The sequence below is a fragment of the Canis lupus genome, chromosome 24, assembly GCF_003254725.2.
Source record: "Canis lupus dingo isolate Sandy chromosome 24, ASM325472v2, whole genome shotgun sequence".
NCBI lineage: Eukaryota > Metazoa > Chordata > Mammalia > Carnivora > Canidae > Canis > Canis lupus.
In genome coordinates this window covers 19644206-19664450 of record NC_064266.1, presented here as the reverse complement: position 1 = coordinate 19664450, position 20245 = coordinate 19644206, and the positions used below count along the sequence as shown (strand labels likewise).

The 20245-nt window shown below is 47.8% G+C and overlaps 1 protein-coding gene and 1 long non-coding RNA gene across 5 annotated transcripts in view; one reads left to right on the top strand and one right to left on the bottom strand.

Annotated features, from left to right (window-relative positions):
- The window catches only part of FKBP1A (FKBP prolyl isomerase 1A), a 31786-nt gene extending 30244 nt beyond the window's left edge, over positions 1–1542 (bottom strand). For 2 of the 4 annotated variants that reach the window (XM_049100596.1, XM_049100595.1), the window contains exon 1: positions 972–1155. In XM_049100596.1, the coding sequence (XP_048956553.1) occupies positions 972–1140 (169 nt within the window). In that variant the 5' untranslated portion in view covers positions 1141–1155. Of the gene's footprint in view, positions 1–971; positions 1156–1276; positions 1325–1434 lie in introns of those variants that run through there. The other 2 variants (XM_025469572.3, XM_025469571.3) reach the window with 2 other exon arrangements.
- A 254-nt stretch (positions 1543–1796) lies between these two features.
- Positions 1797–17536, top strand: LOC112673717 (uncharacterized). Its single transcript, XR_003145011.3, has 2 exons — positions 1797–2047; positions 17202–17536. It is a non-coding gene; the product is annotated as an uncharacterized LOC112673717 (long non-coding RNA).
- The last annotated feature ends 2709 nt before the right edge of the window (positions 17537–20245 follow it).

Genomic DNA, 20245 nt, shown 5'->3' with positions numbered 1-20245 from the left:
TGGGTAGCCTTTAAAAGGTTCTAGTTCTTAACTCCCTCCACCCCCTGCCCCCATTTCTGCCCCTGGAGAAAGGCCAGAGAGACAAAACAGCCAAATAAGTGAGAGAGCATGGGAAGGGAGATGTGAAGTGCCTTTCTCTTCCTTCCCTATGAAAGTTACCGCCCTTCACAGAGGGCCGCCCCCATAATCTGGGAGAGAATAGAGCTTATCCCTGAGCAGCATGGACCTAACTGCCTACAGCCTACTACTCAGGAGGAGGAGGAGAAAGAGGAAAAGAGAGGGAAGGAGAAGAAACAGAGGAAGGGAGAGGAGGAACAGAGGGAAGGGTGGGAAGGGGGAGAAAGGGGAAGGGGGAGAGGGAGGGAAGGTTATTCATATCAACTGTGGCTACACCAATCACCGCCCCCCACTCCAGCCCAGAGCCACGGAGAGTCTCCGCCTGCTCAGCCTCCACCCCCCTCCCCAATACAACCCAGGAGGACCTTGTAAGGGCATGGAGTAAAAGATGGTCTCAAGGCATCCACTCTGAAGTCTGAGTTATGGCAGACTGATTCTGGCTGAAGGTCCACAATCGTGTAACTCTAACTGGGCCTCAGTTTCCTTATCTTTAAAATGGGGAGGAGAAAGTCTGTACTCCTAGGAGGACTGGAGGTGGGAGGTGGGAGGTGGGGGCTAAATTACATGTTCCATCAGCCTGGGCCGTACGTGCTACTGAGGCTTGGATTTGCAGGTGGCTCAAAAGTAAGAAGAGGAAAAAAGACCGTGCAGATGTAGCTCCTCCAAGGCCAGGCTGAGCCCAAACAGTGCTTAGGAACCAGGACGTTTTCTCCAACCGCGGCGGAGGGACGAATCCCGACTTCAGGCAGAGGCAGCTCGGCAGACTGGAAATTACCTCGCCCTTCTTATCTCCATCCCAGGGAGGGCCGGAAGGGGAGGCAGGATGTCACCCGGGACACAGAAACGGTACAAACCCCTTTCTGACGGTCCCCGGCCGGCCGGGGCGCTGCCGGTTCCGAGCATGTGACCTTGCGCCAGCGACTTCGCCCCCCACCCCAGCCTCAGTTTCCCCATCCGCGCAGTGGGCACAGGACTGCTGTGGAAGCGCGAAAGAGCCGGGTCAGACCGTCCCGGGTCCGGCATGCCCGAGGTCACCGCCCAGGCCTCCGCCTCGGGCCACGCGGGCCCCGCGGGCCCCGCCGCCGCCACGCCCCGGGCCTTTGCCCCCAGGCCGCCGCGGCCGCCCGCCCCGCCGCCCCCCGCGAGCCCGCCGACTCACCCGTGTAGTGCACCACGCAGGTCTGACCGCGCTTCGGGAAGGTGCGTCCTGAGGAGACAGACAGACAGACAGACAGACGGACGGAGGGAGGGAGGGAGCGGTGAGCGGATGCGCGCGGCGGCGGGGGCACTCCGGGCCCGCCGAGCGCGCCTACTCACCGTCTCCGGGAGAGATGGTCTCCACCTGCACTCCCATGGCGGCGGCGGCGGCGGCGGCGGGGGGGGAGGCGCTGGGCGGGCGGCGGGCGGCGGGCGGCGGGCGGCGGGCGGCGTGGACCGACGGCGGACCTGGCGGCGCGGCCCCGGCTCTGCTTCGGCCCTCGGCGCCTCGCCTCGCCTGCGCACGCGCGCGCCCCCGCACGCCCCGCCCTGCGCGCGCGCCCCCGCACGCCCCGCCCTGCGCGCGCGCTCCACACGGCGCGCACGTCCCCGCAGCCCGGCGGCGGGCCGGGGACCGGAAGTCGGGCGGCCCCGAGGCCTCGGGAGGCCGCGGTCGGGGCGCCGTCCCGCCGCCCCCGCCGCCCCCGCCGCCCCCGCCGCCCCCGCCGCGGGCTCCCGGCCGGCCCGGCGCCTCTTTCCCCGTGTTTCTGCACCTGGGAAGTGGGAGCCGTTCGTTCCCGGCTGGGTGACCTTCAGCAGGTTCACACGTGGAAGGACACGCGCGTCCCCCAGGGTGGTGGGCGGAGGTCGGCGCATTGGTCGGAACCTTCACTTAGCGGTCAAGAATGGTTCACGATCCTGAGCTCCGCATTTTTCCCTGGAAGAGGAGTCGGTATTTATTTACACTGCCCTGCATGGAGCCTGTCCGGTCATGTCTGGTTTTCTTTCTTTCTTTCATTCATTCATTCATTCATTCATTCATTCATTCATTCATTCATTCACTGACTCATTCATTCATTCCACACTTAGGTTCTTCTTGAGCGCCTACCATATGCCATGCCCTGTCCTAGGTGCTGGGGATACAACAGGGAAGGAGACAGATTCAGTCCCCGACCTCGCAGAACTTAGTCTATTAAATTACCGCGGAGGTAAATGTGAACTTTCAAATTTGTGAGTACTGTGCATAATACGTGACGCCATGCTCTGAGGTGCATACAACAGAGATGCCTTGGCCTGGGGTGTGCGGAGTGCTTCCCTGAGGTAGCTAGGTTTAGCCAAGGTCCTAGGAGTTGGCCCACTGCGTGGACGCGGATGCCGGTGTAGAAAGAACTCACAGAAATACTCTGGCCCCAGGGAAACATTGTGACACAGCGGAGCAGGACAGGTGGGAGGCAGGTATGGATAATCCTTCTCTGGGTCTTCCTGCATGTGCTCCTGAGATATTTTAACATGACCTTAAAGTTCTTTGACACGCTTCCCATCATTCATGTCCCCTTCCCTAGAATCTCAGCTTGTGACTGCTTTGGGAATTTTGCATTATTTCGGATACGGGCTGTAACAGAAACCAAATTAACAGTGGCTGAAATGAGTCTGACGTTGTTGTCTCTCTCTTATAACAGTCCAGAGGCAGATAGGGCACCTCAGTTTCACAGGCGGATCCTTCTACTTGTACCTCTCCATCCCTAGAATCCTACTCTCTCCTGTGAATGACCCAAGCTGGCTCTCCAGAATGTTTGCATCCCAACCAGTGGAAAGAGGGAAAAGGGGAATGTGAGGATATATCCCCTTCCCTGCAAGTGCATGACCTAGAAGTTGCATGCATCTCTTCCCGGCATACCTCACTGGCTACTACCTAGTCGTGTAGCTAAATTGAGCTGCTCAGGAAGCTGGGAAATATAGCATTCATTCTGGGTGCCCCATGCCCAACTAAAAATAGGGGTTCTGTGCCTATAGAAGAAAGGAAGAATAGATATTAAGAGACAAAATTAGGGGTGCCTGGGTGGCTCATTTGGTTAAGTGTCTAGACTCTAGATCTCAGCCCTGGTCTTGATCTCAGGATGTGCATTCAACCCCAGTGCTGGGCTCCAATGCTGGGTGTGGAGCCTACTTTTAAAAGAGACAGAGAGAGAGAGAGGGAGGGAGGGAGACAATTAAAAGGAGGAGCTCCTTTCCAACCTGGCTTTTTTTCTTTTCTATTGAATTATAGTTGACACACAATGTTACATGAGTTTCAGATGTGCAACATAGTAATTGGACAAGTCTATACATTATGCTGTCCGCTCACCGCCAGGGTAGCTACCACCTGTCCTATACAATGCTATTACAGTACATACTCTCTATGCTGTACCTTTTATTCCTGGGGACTATTCATTCCGTAACTGAAAGCCTGAATCTCCCACTCCCCTTCACCCATTTTGCCTCTCCTCCTGCCCCCCTCCCCTCTGGTAACAATCTTATGTTCTCTGTATGGGACTGTTTCTGCATTTAAAAAAAAAATTCATTTGTTTTGTAGATTCCACCTGTAAGTAAATTTATATGGTATTTGTCTTTCTCAGTCTGACTTACTTCACTCAGCATAATACCCTGTAGGTCAGTCCATGCTGTCGCAAATGGCAAGATATGATATCCTTTTAATGGCCAAGTAATATTCCACTGTATATGTATATTGCATCTTCTTTATCCATTCATCTACTGATAGACACTTACATCCCTATTTGACTACTGCAAATAATGCTGCAATAAACATAAGGACGCATATATATTTTCAAATTAAGTGGGGGTGTTTTTTGTTTGTTTTATTTGGGTAAAAGATACCCAGTAGTGGAATTACTGGATGGCATGGCATTTCTAATTTTTTGAGGAACCTCCACACTGTTTTCCACAATGGCTGCACCAATTTACATTCCCACCAACAGTGCAAAGAGTTCCTTTTCCTCCATATTTTGGTCAATATTTGTTATTTCTTATCTTTTTTATTCTAATCATTCTGACAGGTGTAAGATAGCTCATTCTGGTTTTGATTTACATTTCCCTGATGATTACTGATGTTGAGCAAATTTTCACGTTCGTTGGCCATCTGGATGTCTTTTTTGGAAAAATGTCTATTCATGTCCTCTGCCTATTTTTAATTGGATTTCTTTTTTTTGGTGTTGCATTTCAAAGTAATTTTGGTTCTTTTTTTAAAAGATTATTTATTTATTTATTCATAGAGACACAGACACAGGACAGGTGTCTGTGAGAGAGGCAGAGACACAGGCAGAGGGAGAAGCAGGCACCATGCAGAGAGCCCGACGTGGGACTCAATCCAGGGTCTCCAGGATCATGCCCTAGGCTGCAGGCGGCGCTAAACCGCTGCGCCACCGGGACTGCCCAGTGATTTTGGTTCTATGTTCATTTTTCTTTTTTACAGAATTATGATTTATTTTCTTATAAGACTTAACTGGTTAGCTTAAGTCTAGTTATTCATTAATAAAGATGTTAAGTGTTCAAATCTTTTATTTTTTAATTTTTAAAAAAGATTTATTTATTTATTTATTTATTTATTTATTTATTTATTTGAGAGGGAGAGAGAGAGAGGAAGAGGAGGGGCAGAAGAAGAGAGAGAATCTCAAGTAGACTCCCTGCTGAGCACTGAGCCCAAAGTAGGGCTCCATCCCATGATCCTGACATCATGACTTAAGCCAAAATCAAGAGTCCAACGCTTGACCAACTGACCCACCCAGGCACCCCAGTGTTCAAATCTTTTAAAGTCCAACTTTAGCAACCGGAAGAACTTAAAATGGAAATAATGAGTGACTCTAAGAGGTGGGACTAGGAGATTAGACTTTCCATTTAATGTCATTCTGAACTGATTGAGTTTATTTTTAATCTTTGTGTGTATTATTTTCATGGTTTATAAAGGACACAGGATGTCATTTTAGTCTCAAGTTATAAGTATCTCAGATGACAGGGGAAGTGGTTCCTTCCTTGTGACTCCAAGGTCTGAAAAATGGGGCTTAGATCCCTTTGGGTTTATCCTGTTTGTGTTTCATTCATGGAAATTTTCAGCCATTTTTTTCAAATATTTTTTCTGCACCATATTTCTCCTGTTCTTCCTAGATTCTGATTACACAAACATTTGCTCTTTTGGAATAGTCTCACCCATTCCTGAGGTTCCTCACAATCTTTCTCTCTGTTGTTCAGATTGGATAATTTTTTTCTTTTGAGAGAAAGAGAGAGCACGCAGGTGCATGGATGTGCATGCACACACAAGTGGGGGGTGGGGTGGGCAGAGGGAAAAAATAATCTTTTTTTAAATTTATTTATTCATGAGAGACACACAGAGAAAGGCAGAGACATAGAGGAAGAAGTGGGCTCCTCGCAGGGACTTCAACTCGGGACTCAATCCCTGGACCCAGGATCACACCTTGAGCTGAAAGTGGATGCTCAACCCCTGAGCCAGTGGCGTCCCAGAGAGAAAGAATTTTAAGCAGGCTCCACACCCAGCATGGAGCCCAATGCAAGATTCGATCTCATAACCCTGAGATCATGACTTGAACTGAAATCAAGAAAGCTTAACCGACTAAGCCACCCAGGCACCCTCAGATTGGATAATTTCTATTTTTCTATCTTTGAGATCAATGACTTGTTTCTCTACCATCTCTATTCTGCTAGCCACCCATTCCAAAGAGTTTTTAAGTTTTTATTTATGTTTTTTTTCAATTCTAAGATTTTCAATTCTAAGAATTCTCATTTTGTTCTTCTCACGTTATTTGCTTAAAATTTCTATCTACCCATTCCTTTTGAGACGGTTTGCCCCTATTCGCTGAAGCATTTTTATATTAGCTGCTTTAAAGACTGTCAGATAATTCCAACATCTATATCACCTCAGCATTGGCATTTGTTGATTGTCTTCTCCCATGTGAGTTGAGATTTTCATGTTTCTTCATATGTAAAGTCATTTTGGCATATATTTGGATATTCTGAATATCATGCTATAATACTCAGAGTCCTTTAAAAATCCTATCGAGGGCAGCCCCAGTGGCGCAGCGGTTTGGCGCCGCCTGCAGCCTGGGGTGTGATCCTGGAGACCCGGGATGGAGTCCCGTGTCGGGCTCCCTGCATGGAGCCTGCTTCTCCCTCTGCCTGTGTCTCTGCTTCTCAGTCTCTCTCTGTCTCTCTGTCTCTCTGTCTCTCTCTCTCTCTCTCTCTCTCTGAATAAAATAAATAAATCTTAAAAAAAAATCCTATGGAGAGGGGCACCTCGGTGGCTCAGTGGTTGAGTGACTGTCTGCCTTCAGTTCAGGGCATGATCCTGGGGTCTTGGGATCGAGTCCCACATCAGGCTCCCTGTGGGGAGCCTGCTTCTCCCTCTGCCTATGTCTCTGCCTCTCTCTGTGTGTCTCTCATGAATAAATCAACAAAATCTTAAAAAAAAATCCTATGGAGAATGTTGATATTTTGTTCTAGCAGGCAGGCAATTGATCTGATTGGCTCAGGCTGTGGGTTAGGACTTCCAGGTCCTTTCTATTTTCAAAGCCTCTCCCCTGCCATTTGAATCTGTTCCATGTGTGCATCACTCAGTGGTCTGTCTAGAACCTGGGCAGTATTTAATCCTATAGTAAATTCTCAAAGTCTAGGTGAACCTTTTTGTGTTTAATTCACATATACAAAACAGGGGATGGGCCCAGGAGTTTATAAACAACTTAGGTTGCTCTTCTGAGCTCTTCTTGTGATTGCCTCTGTAAATTTTTGGTTTGCTGGGGCTCTCTTTTTGGTCCTCCAATCAGAAATCTGGAAACTTATTTGTTCTAGTATGTCCATCACCTTCCATGACTGCACCCGTGTTAGGAACCAAGCAGTGAGCAAACAGAAGATAAGGAAAGGCAACAGGAGTATGCTCTCCTCTCTCAGCCCCTGTGAATGGAGAGGAATGTCCCCATCTCTCAATGTTTTCGACTCCTGCGGGTGTGGAGCATCACTGCTGTTGCTACTACCCTCCCCATGGGATTTCTTGGGGGCCAATGTGCAAGTGAATGGAATGAAGAAACAAATCTGGGAGATTTCCCCAACTCTAAGCATTAGGAGAACTTTTCTGAACTTAATCAGAATTAGTGGGACTCTAGAGCTTTCTTTGTCTACCCTGATGTGCAGCATTTCCACGTTGTAAGCTGCATTGGGTCCAGGCTGGGAAATACTGTGGTGAAAATGGTAAACTTGGGATGCCTGGGTGGCTCAGCGGTTAAGTGTCTGCCTTCAGCCCAGGGTGTGACCCTGGGGTCCTGGGATCGGGTCCCACATCGGGCTCCCTGCATGGAGCCTGCTTCTCCCTCTGCCTGTGTCTCTGCCTCTCTCTGTGTCTCTCATGGATAAACAAAATCTTAAAAAAAAAAAAAAAGGTAAGCTCATTGCTAGCGTGGTGGTACTTCAAATTCTGGTCTTGTCCCTCCATCGTTCTGCTACTGCTTATTCTTCAGAGTTCTTAAATAGCTACTCCATGTACTCTGTCCAGGTTTTATGACTGCATCCATTGGGAGAAATAAGGGCCATCTTACCTGAGCCAGACCCAGTCCCTTTGGCTTTTAAAAAGATCTCATTACAGAGACAAAGAGGGAGAAGGATAAAGCAAGTATAAAATGTTAACAGTCGGGGAATCTGAGTGAAGGTAGTAATGGGAAGTCTTCATACAATTTTTGCTTGTTTCTTATAAGCTTGAAATTACTTTCAAAAAAATATTTTAGCTCGGGTGAGGACAAATGTGCCTGGTACAGAAAGCCCTCATAAAAAGCAGTAGTAAAAACAAACAACAACAACAACAACACATTTTCTTTTCACTTAAAACAATCTCTCTGTGGGGATAAATCTTGAGCCAACACCTCAAAGCTATTGCTTACCTCCGTCCCCCATCCCAAGATAGCATATGAGAAGGTAAAGCCTGAAGCTCCTCTCGGAATTGGGAGCACGTTGAATGAAGGTAAGGACTTCAACATATGAATTAGGATGTGTGTATGAGGGGGACACAAACATTTAGTTCATACCTAAATGTGACCTCTCTGAAGGCTGTTTGGCTTCCTTATAGCAGGATGCCTGGATTCCAATAGTGTCCCAAGAGAACCAGGTGGAAGCTCTATCACATTTTGGGACCTAAACTTGGAAGTCACGTCACGTTACTTATTCCATAGTTAGCCCCACCCCCACCCTAGATTAACGGGAAGGAAACTTAGACCTTCTCTCTCGGTGGGAGGAGGGTAAAAGTCACATCATTAAGTAGACCAGGTGGGATGGGATATTTTGTTATAGCCATTTCTGGGACATGCAATCTGCCACAAAGATCTCAATGATTATTAAAATACTAAAATACAAAAAAAAAAAACAAAAAAACACCCAAACTAAAATACCTCCAGAACGGTTATTGGGTAGCAGGGTAGCAGTGCCCCCTGGCCCCTACTGCTCTTCTCCCTTCTCTTCCCCCAGGCACTGCCTTCTCAGACCTCTCTGTGATCTAGCAATTAAAGAGTGGATAACAGGGCACAGCAGGGACCCCCAGGAACCTGTTCCAACCTAGGGCCAGTCTTGTGATTGGCACTGTCCTGCCAGTTGTTAACTCTTTTGAGTGTCACCTCTGGCACAGAGGTGCCCCACTCTGGCAGCTTTCCCAGCCTGATCTGGAAGTATGGGGAACTTCAGGGAACTCTGTAAGCCTTACCTGAGATGTGAGGCTTTACCTTCAGGTGCAACCTCTCCAGTGCTTTTGACTTTCCCTTTACCCTAGCTAACTGTCTTTTGCAGGATTTGTGCCCTCAGTGGGAAGTGAGGACACATAGATTTCTACTGACCTGCCTCCTACCCTTTGTGATCCCATCCTTCTCCCATGGTGGAATCTTTTTTTCCCATCTAGCAAGGCAACAGGTGGCTGACCCAAGAATGCGAAATGCAGTGATAGGTGTTTTGTATGCAGTGGCTTATATAATCCTCATCCCAATATCACTGTTATTAACCCCCTTTTATAGAAGAGAAAGCTGAGAAAACCCCCTTTTATATAGTGACATGGGGGTAAGTTGTCTCTGGCTACATGTGGCAGCCTGAAAAATAATCTCCCAAAGAAGTCAGGTCCTAATCTCTGGGACCTATAAATGTTACTTTACATGGATATAAGACCTTTACAGATAGGATTAAGTTAAGGATCTTGAGGTGGGGAGATTATCCCAGTCTATCAGGGTGGCCCAAAATGCAATTGCATGTATATAGGAGGAAAGCAGATTTCTCTCTCTCCTCCTACCTCTCCCCTGTCCTCCCTCCCCCTGCCCCTCCCCAAAGAAAGTCATGTGACCACAGAGCTGAGAAATTTGAAGGTGCTGGCATTAAAGACCAGATTGATGTAGCCACAAACCAAGGAAAAATAGCTGACACCAGAAGCTGGAAGAGGCAGGGAATAGTTTCCTCCTTAGAGCCCCCAGAAGGAGTTGTGGTCCTGTCAACACCTTGGTTTGCCCAAGTGATACTGCTTTTGGACTTTTGACCCCCAGAAGTAAGAGAATAGATTCTGTTGTTTTAAGCCATCAAGACTGCGGTAATTTGCCACAAAGAGCTTTAGACTACCAGTACCACATCAAACCAGAAATGTGGGGCACCTGGATGGCTCAGTGGTTGAGTGTCTACCTTCGGCTCAGGTGATCCCAGGGTGCGAGGATTGAGTCCCGCATCAGGCCCCTGGCAGGGAGCCTGCTTCTCCCTTTGCCTATGTCTCTGCCCCCCACCCCCCGTCTCTCATGAATAAATAAATAAAATCTTTAACAACAACAACAAAAACAACACAGAAATGTGCCTAAGTCTATCTGGCTCAGGTAGGCAGCCCTGGATTGAAGGGAGCCTCCCTGCCAATATCAGATGAGTCCAATACCGCTAACAGTAAGCATGCAGGAGGAGCACTCACATTCCCCTCAGGGAGACACAGGGGCGGGGGGGGGGGTGCTGTGAACAGGTGGAAAGGCAGGATAGATCCTGCCAGAACAAGCAATCCCAGTAGGTCTGACACTTCCCTCCCTACCAAGGGACACAGAGCAGCCAGGCCTGGGGCAATCACTTCTACCCTCCTGGTAGCATGAGTGGAAGCCAGTACAAGATCCAATGATACCAGATAAACCAAAGTGACCAAAATAATATAGCAAAGGCTCTAAAAACTAAACTGTCATTGGAACCACAGCCCACAAAAATGGTCTGGGACCTGCATTAAACCTAAACACCATGTTTGCCTGCTAAAATAAGGGGCTTAAGTAGGACCTGGAGTTTCTAAAGATCACAGACAAAAATGACCAAGATACAACTGAAAATCACCCATCCAAATAAGAATCAAGAAAATCAGGGGATCCCTGGGTGGCTCAGCAGTTTAGCACCTGCCTTCGGCCCAGGGCGTGGTCCTGGAGTCCCAGGATCGAGTCCCACGTCGGGCTCCCTGCATGGAGCCTGCTTCTCCCTCTGCCTGTGTCTCTCTATCTCTCTGTGTCTCTCATGAATAAATAAATAAAATCTTAAAAAAAAAAAAAGAAAACCACAACTTGAATGAGAAAAACAATCAACAGACTCTGGCACTGAGCTGAATCTGATGTTAGAATTATCTGAGAAGATCTGAAAGCAGCCATCATAAAAATGCTTTGACAATCAATTACAAATTCCCTTGAAATGAAGGAAAAAATAATCTCAGCAACAAAATAGATATTATAAAAAAGTTGTAAAAAGAACTGTTAGTGAGAACTATGTTAAATTTAATATAGATACAGATGGTTACATACAGAAATATTTATGGGTATGTGTATATTACAGATTAGTATACACACATATATTTCTTTGCTCTGTTGGCTGTCAGGGCCTAAAAGAAAGACATTCAAAGAGCAAGAAGCACATTTAGCACCCAGATCTTAGTTTCTTTTTTTTTTTTTAAGATTTTATTTATTACTTAAGATTTTATTTATTTATTCATGAGAGAGAGAGGCAGAAACACAGGCAGAGGGAGAAGCAGGCTCTATGCAGGGAGCCTGATGTGGGACTTGATCCCGGGACTCCAGGATCACATCCTGACCCGAAGGCAGGCACTCAACCACTGAGCTACCCAGGCATCCCAGATCTTGGTTTCTAATACCATTCTCCAATAAAAGGAACCAGGGCTCTTTGAAGAAATACCCAATCTAGGATCTGGCAGGATAGGCTGGAGCATCTTGTAGTGTTAGGAAGCAAGAAAGTGCTCAAAACCAGGCAAGCAAGCAAGCAACTGACTGACCAAGGATCCTGCCAAGGAGGCTGGGAGGGGCAGCTGGGTCAGAGCGGGGTCTCTGGAAGCCCTAACGGGCCGGTTGCTATATGGAGGTTGCTGGGAGGACAAGGCGCCAGAGCAGTGGCCATTGGACTTGGCGATATGGGGATGTTGGTGATCTGGGTGATCTTGACAGAGCAAAAAGGCAAATTAAAAACAACTGTCACACCTGGGCTGCTCCATCCACACCAGGGCCTGCCTGGTCTCCACTCTGTCACCCTTCTGGGGTTTGGCCAAGTTCAAGGTAGAATTGAGCCTCACAAAAGTGTTCTGGTGACATTTCTTGTCTGGATGTCCTCACAGTCTCATGCTTACAGTCTCTGGGGCATGAGACCACTGCTGCCCTCTTAAACCCATTGGCTGCCTTACCCACCTCCTGCTTCCTTACCGGGCTGTTCCTTTACCTCCAGAACTTGCACCAGACAGGAGGGGCAGCAGAGGGTGCCCAGCCACCATGTGTGCTCTCCGAGGGGGACAAAAGAAGAGAAGCACACTTAGGCCTGGGCACTCAGCTCCACCTGCTTCCCTCTGGTCAGGGAGTCCTGCCTGGTGAGCCTTCTCTCCCCAACTCCCACCTCTCCAAATCCCATCCCCTCTTTGAGTCCTGGTTCAAGGCCTGCTTCCTCTCTCATGCCTTCTCTGCCCCCCATTGATCTCTCTGGCTGCTCTGAGAAACTTTGGGGCCATGGGGTCCTGGGCGGAAAGACTGACCACCTCTGCCTCCCTATGGAGCCTAATGATGATAATCATAACCATAATAATAAGTGCCAATAAGTACTGAACAGTTGTTACTATATTAGCTCATTTCATTTTAAAAAATTTAATCTCTACCCCTAACATGGGGCTCAAACTCAACCCTGAGATCAAGAGTCGGATGCTCTACCAACTGAGCCAGCCAGGCACCCCTAGTTTGTTTCATTTTTGCAACAGCCCTCATGGTGGGCTTTATGATTAGCCCAGTTTTGCAGATGAGGGGACCGAGGCTCAGAAAGGTTAAGCATTGAGCCACATGGCTCATAAATGGAGCCAGGATATAGGCCAGCTGTTATGAGCCAGTGGAATAATGTCTGCTTCCCTGAGGGTGTAAGTTCCATCAGGGTGGAGCTTGCATCTATCTTTTCCTTGTTGCAGCCCCAGTACTCAGAACGGTATGTGGCACACTTGAGGGCCTTGCTAGATATGTGCTGAATGGATGAATGAATATGGCTGGTGGTAAAAATTGTTATGAAGCAAAAGAAAGCTAGTAGAAGGGGTGGAGGGTCAGGGGAAAGCCTTCCAGGAAGTGGCATTTGATCAGAGACCTGCATATAGTGTGTGTGTGTGTGTGTGTGTGTGTGTGTGTATGTGTGTATGTGTGTGTATGTGTGTGTGGCCGGAGGGTGGTAGGAGGAGTGAGGTGTGTGTGTGGCTGGGCCATGTAAAGATCTGGAAATGTTCCAGGCAGATGGAAAAGCACATGCAAAGACCAGGAGGTGGGGCACACCAGGCTGGCCTGAGGAACAGCAGGGAGCCCCGTGTAGGGAGAAGTGGGAGATGAGGGAGCAGATGACTCATCTTACTCTCTGTGCCTCCGTTTCTTCACCTGTAAAATGGAGAAAACAATGGTATACATTCGATAAGTGTTTTTTTTTTAATTAAGATTTTTTTCTTTATTTTTTTGACAGAGAGAACACAAGTGGTGGTGGAGGTGGGAGGAACGGCATGCAGAGGGAGGAGAAGCAGGCTCCCTGCTGAGCAAGCCTCATATGAGGCTTGATCCCAGGATCCTGGAATTGTGACCTGAGCCCAAGGGAGCAGGTTAACTGACTATGCCACCCAGGTGCCCCATTAGGTTGTTTTGAGAATTACGTTTATAATTCTGTTTTCATTCGACGTGCTCAGAATTGTGTTTGGCAAGAAGTAAGCACTCAATGATTAACTGTCATTATGGAAGAGAAGTCAGGAAGAATCAGCATGAAACAATATTATCTTGGGTGGTGATGGTAAATCATGGAGGATAGTAACTTTTGTTGTTTTAGATGTTTCGAATGGTCAGGTATAATAAAAAAAAAGCTGTTAATATATCCCCACCCCCACCCCCACCCCGCGCAGTGTGGGCATTTTCAGACAGCTTGAGTTTGGAAGAAACAAAGGTGAAGGGCCTGGAGATGGAGAGAAGAGGGGGCGGGGGAGGGGAGAGGCGAAGAAGCGATGCTTTTGGAGTTGGTCGTGGAGACTGCAGTGGTGGGTGTGGAGGGGCAGGAGGTGGAGGGGGCTGGACGCTAGGGGAGCAGGTGGTCGAACACCGAGGAGAAGGTGGAGGAGAAGGTGCGTGGGCAGTCTGACGTGTGGGCAGGTACATTCCATCTCTTGCCCCTGGGAAACAGACACCTTGCTCCCGGATCCTCCGACTCTCTCTCAAAGGGGGCATATTTGAGGCTCTATAGGTAAGACTACATTAAACTTCTTTGTGAAACTTTAGTTTCCTCGTGTCTGCCACCTTGAGTGTGGCACAGACCAGTCCCAGGGACCTTCACTGGGACCACCTGGCTGTGACTAATGGAGTTACTGTTAACTCAGCCCTTGACCTAGCTCCCCCTCAGGCTCAGGCCTTGGGGAACATCTGCTCCACCCTTTCTCTTTCACTGAGCTTCCTGAGCACCTGGCCCCAGAGCCCTGGCCACTGGGAATGGCAGGAATGGTCTACCTTGGGACCAACCAGCTAGACCTGCCAGGTTCCATCAAGCCCAAAGGGCTCCAGGGATAAAGCTCAGAGGGGACAAGGCTGTTTTTCTTTTTTTTTTTTTAATTTTTATTTTTATTTATGATAGTCACAGAGAGAGAGAGAGAGAGAGAGAGGCAGAGACATAGGCAGAGGGAGAAGCAGGCTCCATGCACCGGGAGCCCGACGTGGGATTCGATCCCGGGTCTCCAGGATCGCGCCCTGGGCCAAAGGCAGGCACCAAACCGCTGCACCACCCAGGGATCCCAAGGCTGTTTTTCCTAACCAGATAGGTTCCCAGTGAGTAGGATTCACCCTGGAAGGGGCTCCAAGTTGGACTTTGTAAAATCAAAGATTCTAGATCTTTCTTCTGAACCCAGACACAGCCAACCATTTCTTGGAATGACATCCATCCTGCACATCCCCTGGGCACCACAAAAACCAAGCTCTTCATACTCCTGCATGCCCGTGTCTGCTACCAGCATCTCTCTGGCTGCACCATAGCAGCCGGCCAGAAGTTGGGCACCCTCCTGGCTTCTCAAGCTCCCTCACTACCCCTCTCCCTAGCCCTCTCTCCACCCCACCATCAGCACTCCAGGCCAGCCCCAGCTCTCTTATCTCTCACCTTGACAGTTGCAAATGCCCCCCAGCTGCTTTTTCATTTTTTCTTTTTAAGATTTTATTTATTCATTCATGAAAGACAGAGGGAGGCAGAGACATAGGAAGAGGGAGAAGCAGGCTCCATGCAGGGAGCCCAACATGGGACTCGATCCCCAGTCTCCAGGATCACACCCTGGGCTGACGGCGGCCCTAAACCGCCGAGCCACCCAGGCCGCCCTGCTTTTTCATTCTTGAAGCTGTTTATTCACGAGTGACATACATACATATAATTCATAGTCAAAAGTGTGATCTCAATGAATTCTCACGGACTGAACACGCTTGAGAAACCATCACCCAATTCAAGGAACAGCACATGACCAGCCCCCAAGAAGTCCCACTGAGCCCTTCCATTTGCTCCTTTACCCTCTCCCGAGGGTACCCTTGATCCTGATTTCTGACACCACAGATTCATTTCGTATCAATGGAACCATGTGGTATGTGCTCTTTTGCGTCTGGTTTATTTGGATGAACGTCATATCCTCGAAATTCATCAGCACATTTGTGCATTTGTCACATGTTCATTTGCCTTGCAGTGTGCTAGTCCCTTGTAGAACTAGACACATGGATTTTTATATCCTACCATCCATAGGAACTTCGTTTTTTGTTTTTTTTTTTTTTTCCAGTATGAGACTATTGAAATGCCTTTTTTGGACATACGCACTCATTTCTCTTGGGTTTACATCTAGGAAAATTCATTTTCCAAGGTGGTCCTAGCAAGTTGCACTCCCATACAGAGCATTTGAGTCCATCCTCTTCCCCCAGCCAGCAGGATCTTTAATACGCATTAAAAGTGCATGGTACAGGGTACCTGGGTGGCTCAGTCAGTCAAGGGTCTGCATTTTGCTAGGTCATGATCTCAGGGACCTTGCACTGGCCTCCCTGCTCAGTGGGGAGACTGCTTCTCCCTCTCCCTCTGTGCTCTCTTTCAAATAAATAAACTCTTAAACAGAAAGTGCATGGTACAAAATTCTAAAGCAAAAACCAAAAAAAAAAAAAAAAAAAAGAAAAAGAAAAAGCAAAAGAAAAAGAAAAAGAAAAAGGCAGTGTAAAATACGTCCCCCTCCCACACCATCCCTTAGCTACCCAGGTGTCCCATCTCCCTTCACCCACTATTACTGTTTGGTGTGTCTTTCCAGGGTGGAGGGTCTCTATAGAGATAATCAAATGAGTACTTATAACCATTTTATTTTATAAGGATGGAAGTGAAAGAAACCAGAATATGTCATCCCAAAATATGCCTCTTTGACATAAAAATTATTTTGAGCTGAAAGCAATTAAGAAGCAGCAAGCCCAGAAAAGGCTCCCTCTTTGCCTAAAGGCAGGATATTAATTCTTTTATTGGAGACAGATATAAATCTAGAGGATGACACCACGGGAATTTGCAAACAAACCTTCCTCCATTTGTTCCCTCCTGTATATTTACCTTTCCACAGTCTGCTGCCCTCATAAGCCTTAAGTCATTTCCTTTTGTTCAGTTATTTCTCTGCAAATTTATCATTTTTTTTTTGTTGAAGATGCTATCTAGGCTGAATTCTAAGCTGTCATTTTGAGTTACTTTTCATTAGGTTTCTCTGAGTAATGTGTGCTACATGAATTAATGCAAATTTTTTCTTTTTAATCTAATTTTTGTTAGAGTCCCAGCTGAAAGCCTAAGATTAGTGGTAAAGTTTGGCCTCCCCTACAGAAGCAAACTACACATTCTTTTTAAAATTGTATGTATGTATGTATTTATGTATGTATGTATTCATTCATTCATTCATGAGAGACAGAGAGGCAGAGACATAGGCAGAAGCAGGCTCCATGCAGGATCCATCCCAGGTCCCCAGCATCACGCCCTGGGCTGAAGGCAGGCACCAAACCGCTGAGCCACACAGGCATCCCCAAACTACACATTCTGAAGGGGCAGGGTGTGTGTGTGTGTGGAATGGTCCAGCACAGATGCTAGTTCCAGGTCCCAAGTTCAAATCCTGCCTCCTCCACCTACTGGCTGAGTGACTTGGAGCAAGTAACCTACGTTCCATGTTTTTCTTTTCTTTCTCCCGAATGGGGCTGGTGTGAGGATCATGAGTTACTATTTGCCAAGTGCTCAGAACAGTGTCTGGCACATGGTGAGCCCTATTCCTGGAAATGACTTAAAAGGTATCTTGGAGAACATCCATTTTCATGCATGGAGAACTCATTCTTTACAAATGGCTGCATTGTATCCACTATGTGAATGTATCCAGAATTGACTTAACCATCTGGGTGGATGGACATTTAAATTCATTTGGAAACATCTTATATTACAAAGACTGATCCAAAGCTATTTATTCATTCATATGTGTGTCTCACTCCTAGAATGCATCGCATCACATTCTCTTGAGCTAACTGGCCTGGTGTGCATTCTGTCTCTCCTCCCAGAACATTCTCCACCTACTCTCTGACCACCTGGTTGATACAAGACTCCTTGGCCCCCTGACAGGCCACATCCACTGTGAGAAGTTTCCAGGGCCCGTCTCTTCCCCCACCATCCTCGCTTTCCTCTAGTTACCACGCTTCTCAGCAGACTGTACGCGGGGTGGGACCCTGGAAGAAGTTGGTGGCTCACCATGAACCCTGGGGCCTGGCACCAAGCAGGTGCTCACCAACCCTTGCTGGCTGATGGATACCATGGACTGCATTTCTCTCATTTGTTTTAATAATATTCTAAATCTTCGAGAGACCTGGATTTCAGAAATATATTTTCTTGTGCTCAAGATCTCTGCTGTCTCTGGTGAAAACAGAGGGCTGTTAGCAAGCTCACTGGTCTACCTCTTGCCCTGACCAAGTAACACTGGAAGCTCATGTGAGCCTCACTTAATTCTCACAGTAACCACCTGAGGAAGTTATCATCGGTCTTCCCTTAGACATGAGGGTATTAAGGTTCAGAGAGGGAGGAGCTGGTCCAAGGACACACATCCAGTAAGAGGTGGGGTAAGATTAAAATCTAGGTCCAGCGCAGGGCCCTGAGAATATTGTCTCTTGGTTACTTCTCCCTGAGTCCTTGGGGCTTCAAGGACTTGGTTTAGATAACTGTATGGCCTTCGTGACAACTCTTGTTCCAGGGGCTCCCCCACGCCTCCACTATAGATCATCTGGCTGGAAAGCTGTGAGTGTTCAGTCTCTCTCAAATTCTGGCCACCACTGGGGACTTTGGGACCGGTCTGGTCTGTCTGGATGGGAGTTGTCTCATCTTCTTGGGATGGAGGATCTATAAGCCACCTGGTCAGAGCTGTCTGGGTCTCATCTGATCGGGACCTTGACTTTCAGGCTCTTGGCTGAAAATCAAGCAGGAAAGGACAGACTCTGGGCCCAGGGAGAGAGGGTACAAGGATCACTCAAGCTAACCCGCCACCTTATCAGTCTGAAATCTTCTGATAAACTCTATCACCTGTGTGTGTGGGGGTGAGTTGTTCCAAGTCTGCCCTAGGCTGAAATGTGGTTGTCAAAACCAACAGTACTGGCTGATTTGGGGACACAGGAACTCTGAGCTTTGGGAAACAGTATTACTGACAATTCAGGTCATTGGGCTAAGAGCATTACGTGTGTTGATTACTTTCATTCTGTGGAGAGACCACTTTACAAATGAGCAAACTCATTTTGAGAAAATGCAGCACAGAGAGAGGGGAGTTGAGGAGGAAGGGCTTGAGTGTGGCCTCTGGGTCTATTCTTAGTTTCATCAGTTTGCTCCCCTCTCCAACAAGTCTGATGGGAGACTTACTTCTGTCCCTCAGTAGGGGACGAGATGCTGTCCCTGGCATTGGCTCCCTCTCAGAGCCCAGAGGTCAGCCAGATCGGCCTGCCCCATACCTCCACACATCCTTTTGGTTAGTCTCTTAAGGAAGGGAAATCTTGACACTCTGTCAAAGAACCAACCTTGATCATCTTTCATATTCAGCTTAAGTGTGCCCTCTTCTGAGCTCTCCCTGATTTCCCCTGGCCCCAGTCATCCATCCCTCTGTCCTTGGACCTACCCTTTTCACAGCAATGGTTTGGTGTGGCGTTGGTCAGGCATGTGGCATTTAAATCTTGCTTCTGCCTTTTTCTCAGTGTGGGACTTCAGGTTAGTCCCTTTACCATGCAAAGACTCAGTGTCTTTCTCCACAAAATGAGCTAACCATAGTACCTTTGGGTTGCTGTCAGATTACAAGAGGTAAGGTACATACAGGGCCTGGCACACAGTGCTCAAATGATGGATGCTGCCATTATTATCAGTCATAGCTAAAGACCTGGTTTGGACATTGAAGGCCTCAGGTGCTCAACAGAGGGTAATCGGCCCATCATAAACTTCTGAGTTCAGCTCAGGCTGGGCAGGGAAAGTGTTTGGGGGCGTTCCCTTCACACCCTGCTCCCCCTCCCTAATACACAAGTTTCTAGCTTCACCTTCTCAATGCCTTTGCTGGAAGCAACAGGTGCCCTTTGGGACAGCGATGCCCTCCTGTGGCTGAAGGAGAATCTGCTTGGGGAGAAGGGAGGGACTGTAGGTCCCTAAGTACCAACCACATGGGGCATGCTGGGCAGTACAGTGGTCACTCTTTAGCTTAGATTAGGGAGGTCTTATCTCTTGTTTTCAGGTTCATCCAACCAGTTATTTTTTGAGGATCTGCTATGAGTCAGGCACTGTGCTGGGTGCTCAGGGTACAAGAGTGAAGAACACAAAACCCCTGCCTTCATCGAGTTCATAATCTAGTGGAGGGATGAAGGAAGATAGAATAGATAATAATGCACCAGATGGAGGTCAGATGAGAAAAATAAAGCAGGACAAAGGGATATCAAGTGACGGGCAGAGTCAGCCCTGTGGTGCTCTTCAGGCCTCAGTGAGAGGTTTCCAGGGGCAAGGAGGGTGGGGATGAGCCTGAGAGCTTTAAAGGGAGTGATGGGTGTGGTGCCTGTTTGTGAACAGATTTTTGGGGCCAGGGACCAGATGTATCGTATAGTTTATAAGACCAAACAAAAATGCACATGCTACACAATGAACAGTTTAAACTGAACCTGGTGAGGTATCATCATTACAGTTAACTTGTGGTTTTTACTGTGATGAATTTTAAATATTGTTCCATCAGGACAAGTCCTATGCTTTGCAATATATCTTTGGCCCATACAATGCCAGGAGATTCCCCTATCAACCAAATTTGGGGATGATTCAAAATGTTCCCCTAACACGAATGGAATTGTGTGGAGAACAACTGCCCTGAATTCGGAAGCCCCAGAAACAGTGGTTTTAATGTTTTTTTTTTTTTCTAAATGTCTGTGATGGACTTTTCCACCTGAGCCACCCAGAACAGAAAGGGCTAAAAACATCGTTGCCTGGCCTGGATCCAGACCAGTGTGATCTCTGGCTTGGTGGCTGGCAATCCTTCTGACCTTGGGCTGGCTAGACACCCAGCCTGTCTGAACTGTGGTGGCTGTAACAGTTAGATCAGCTG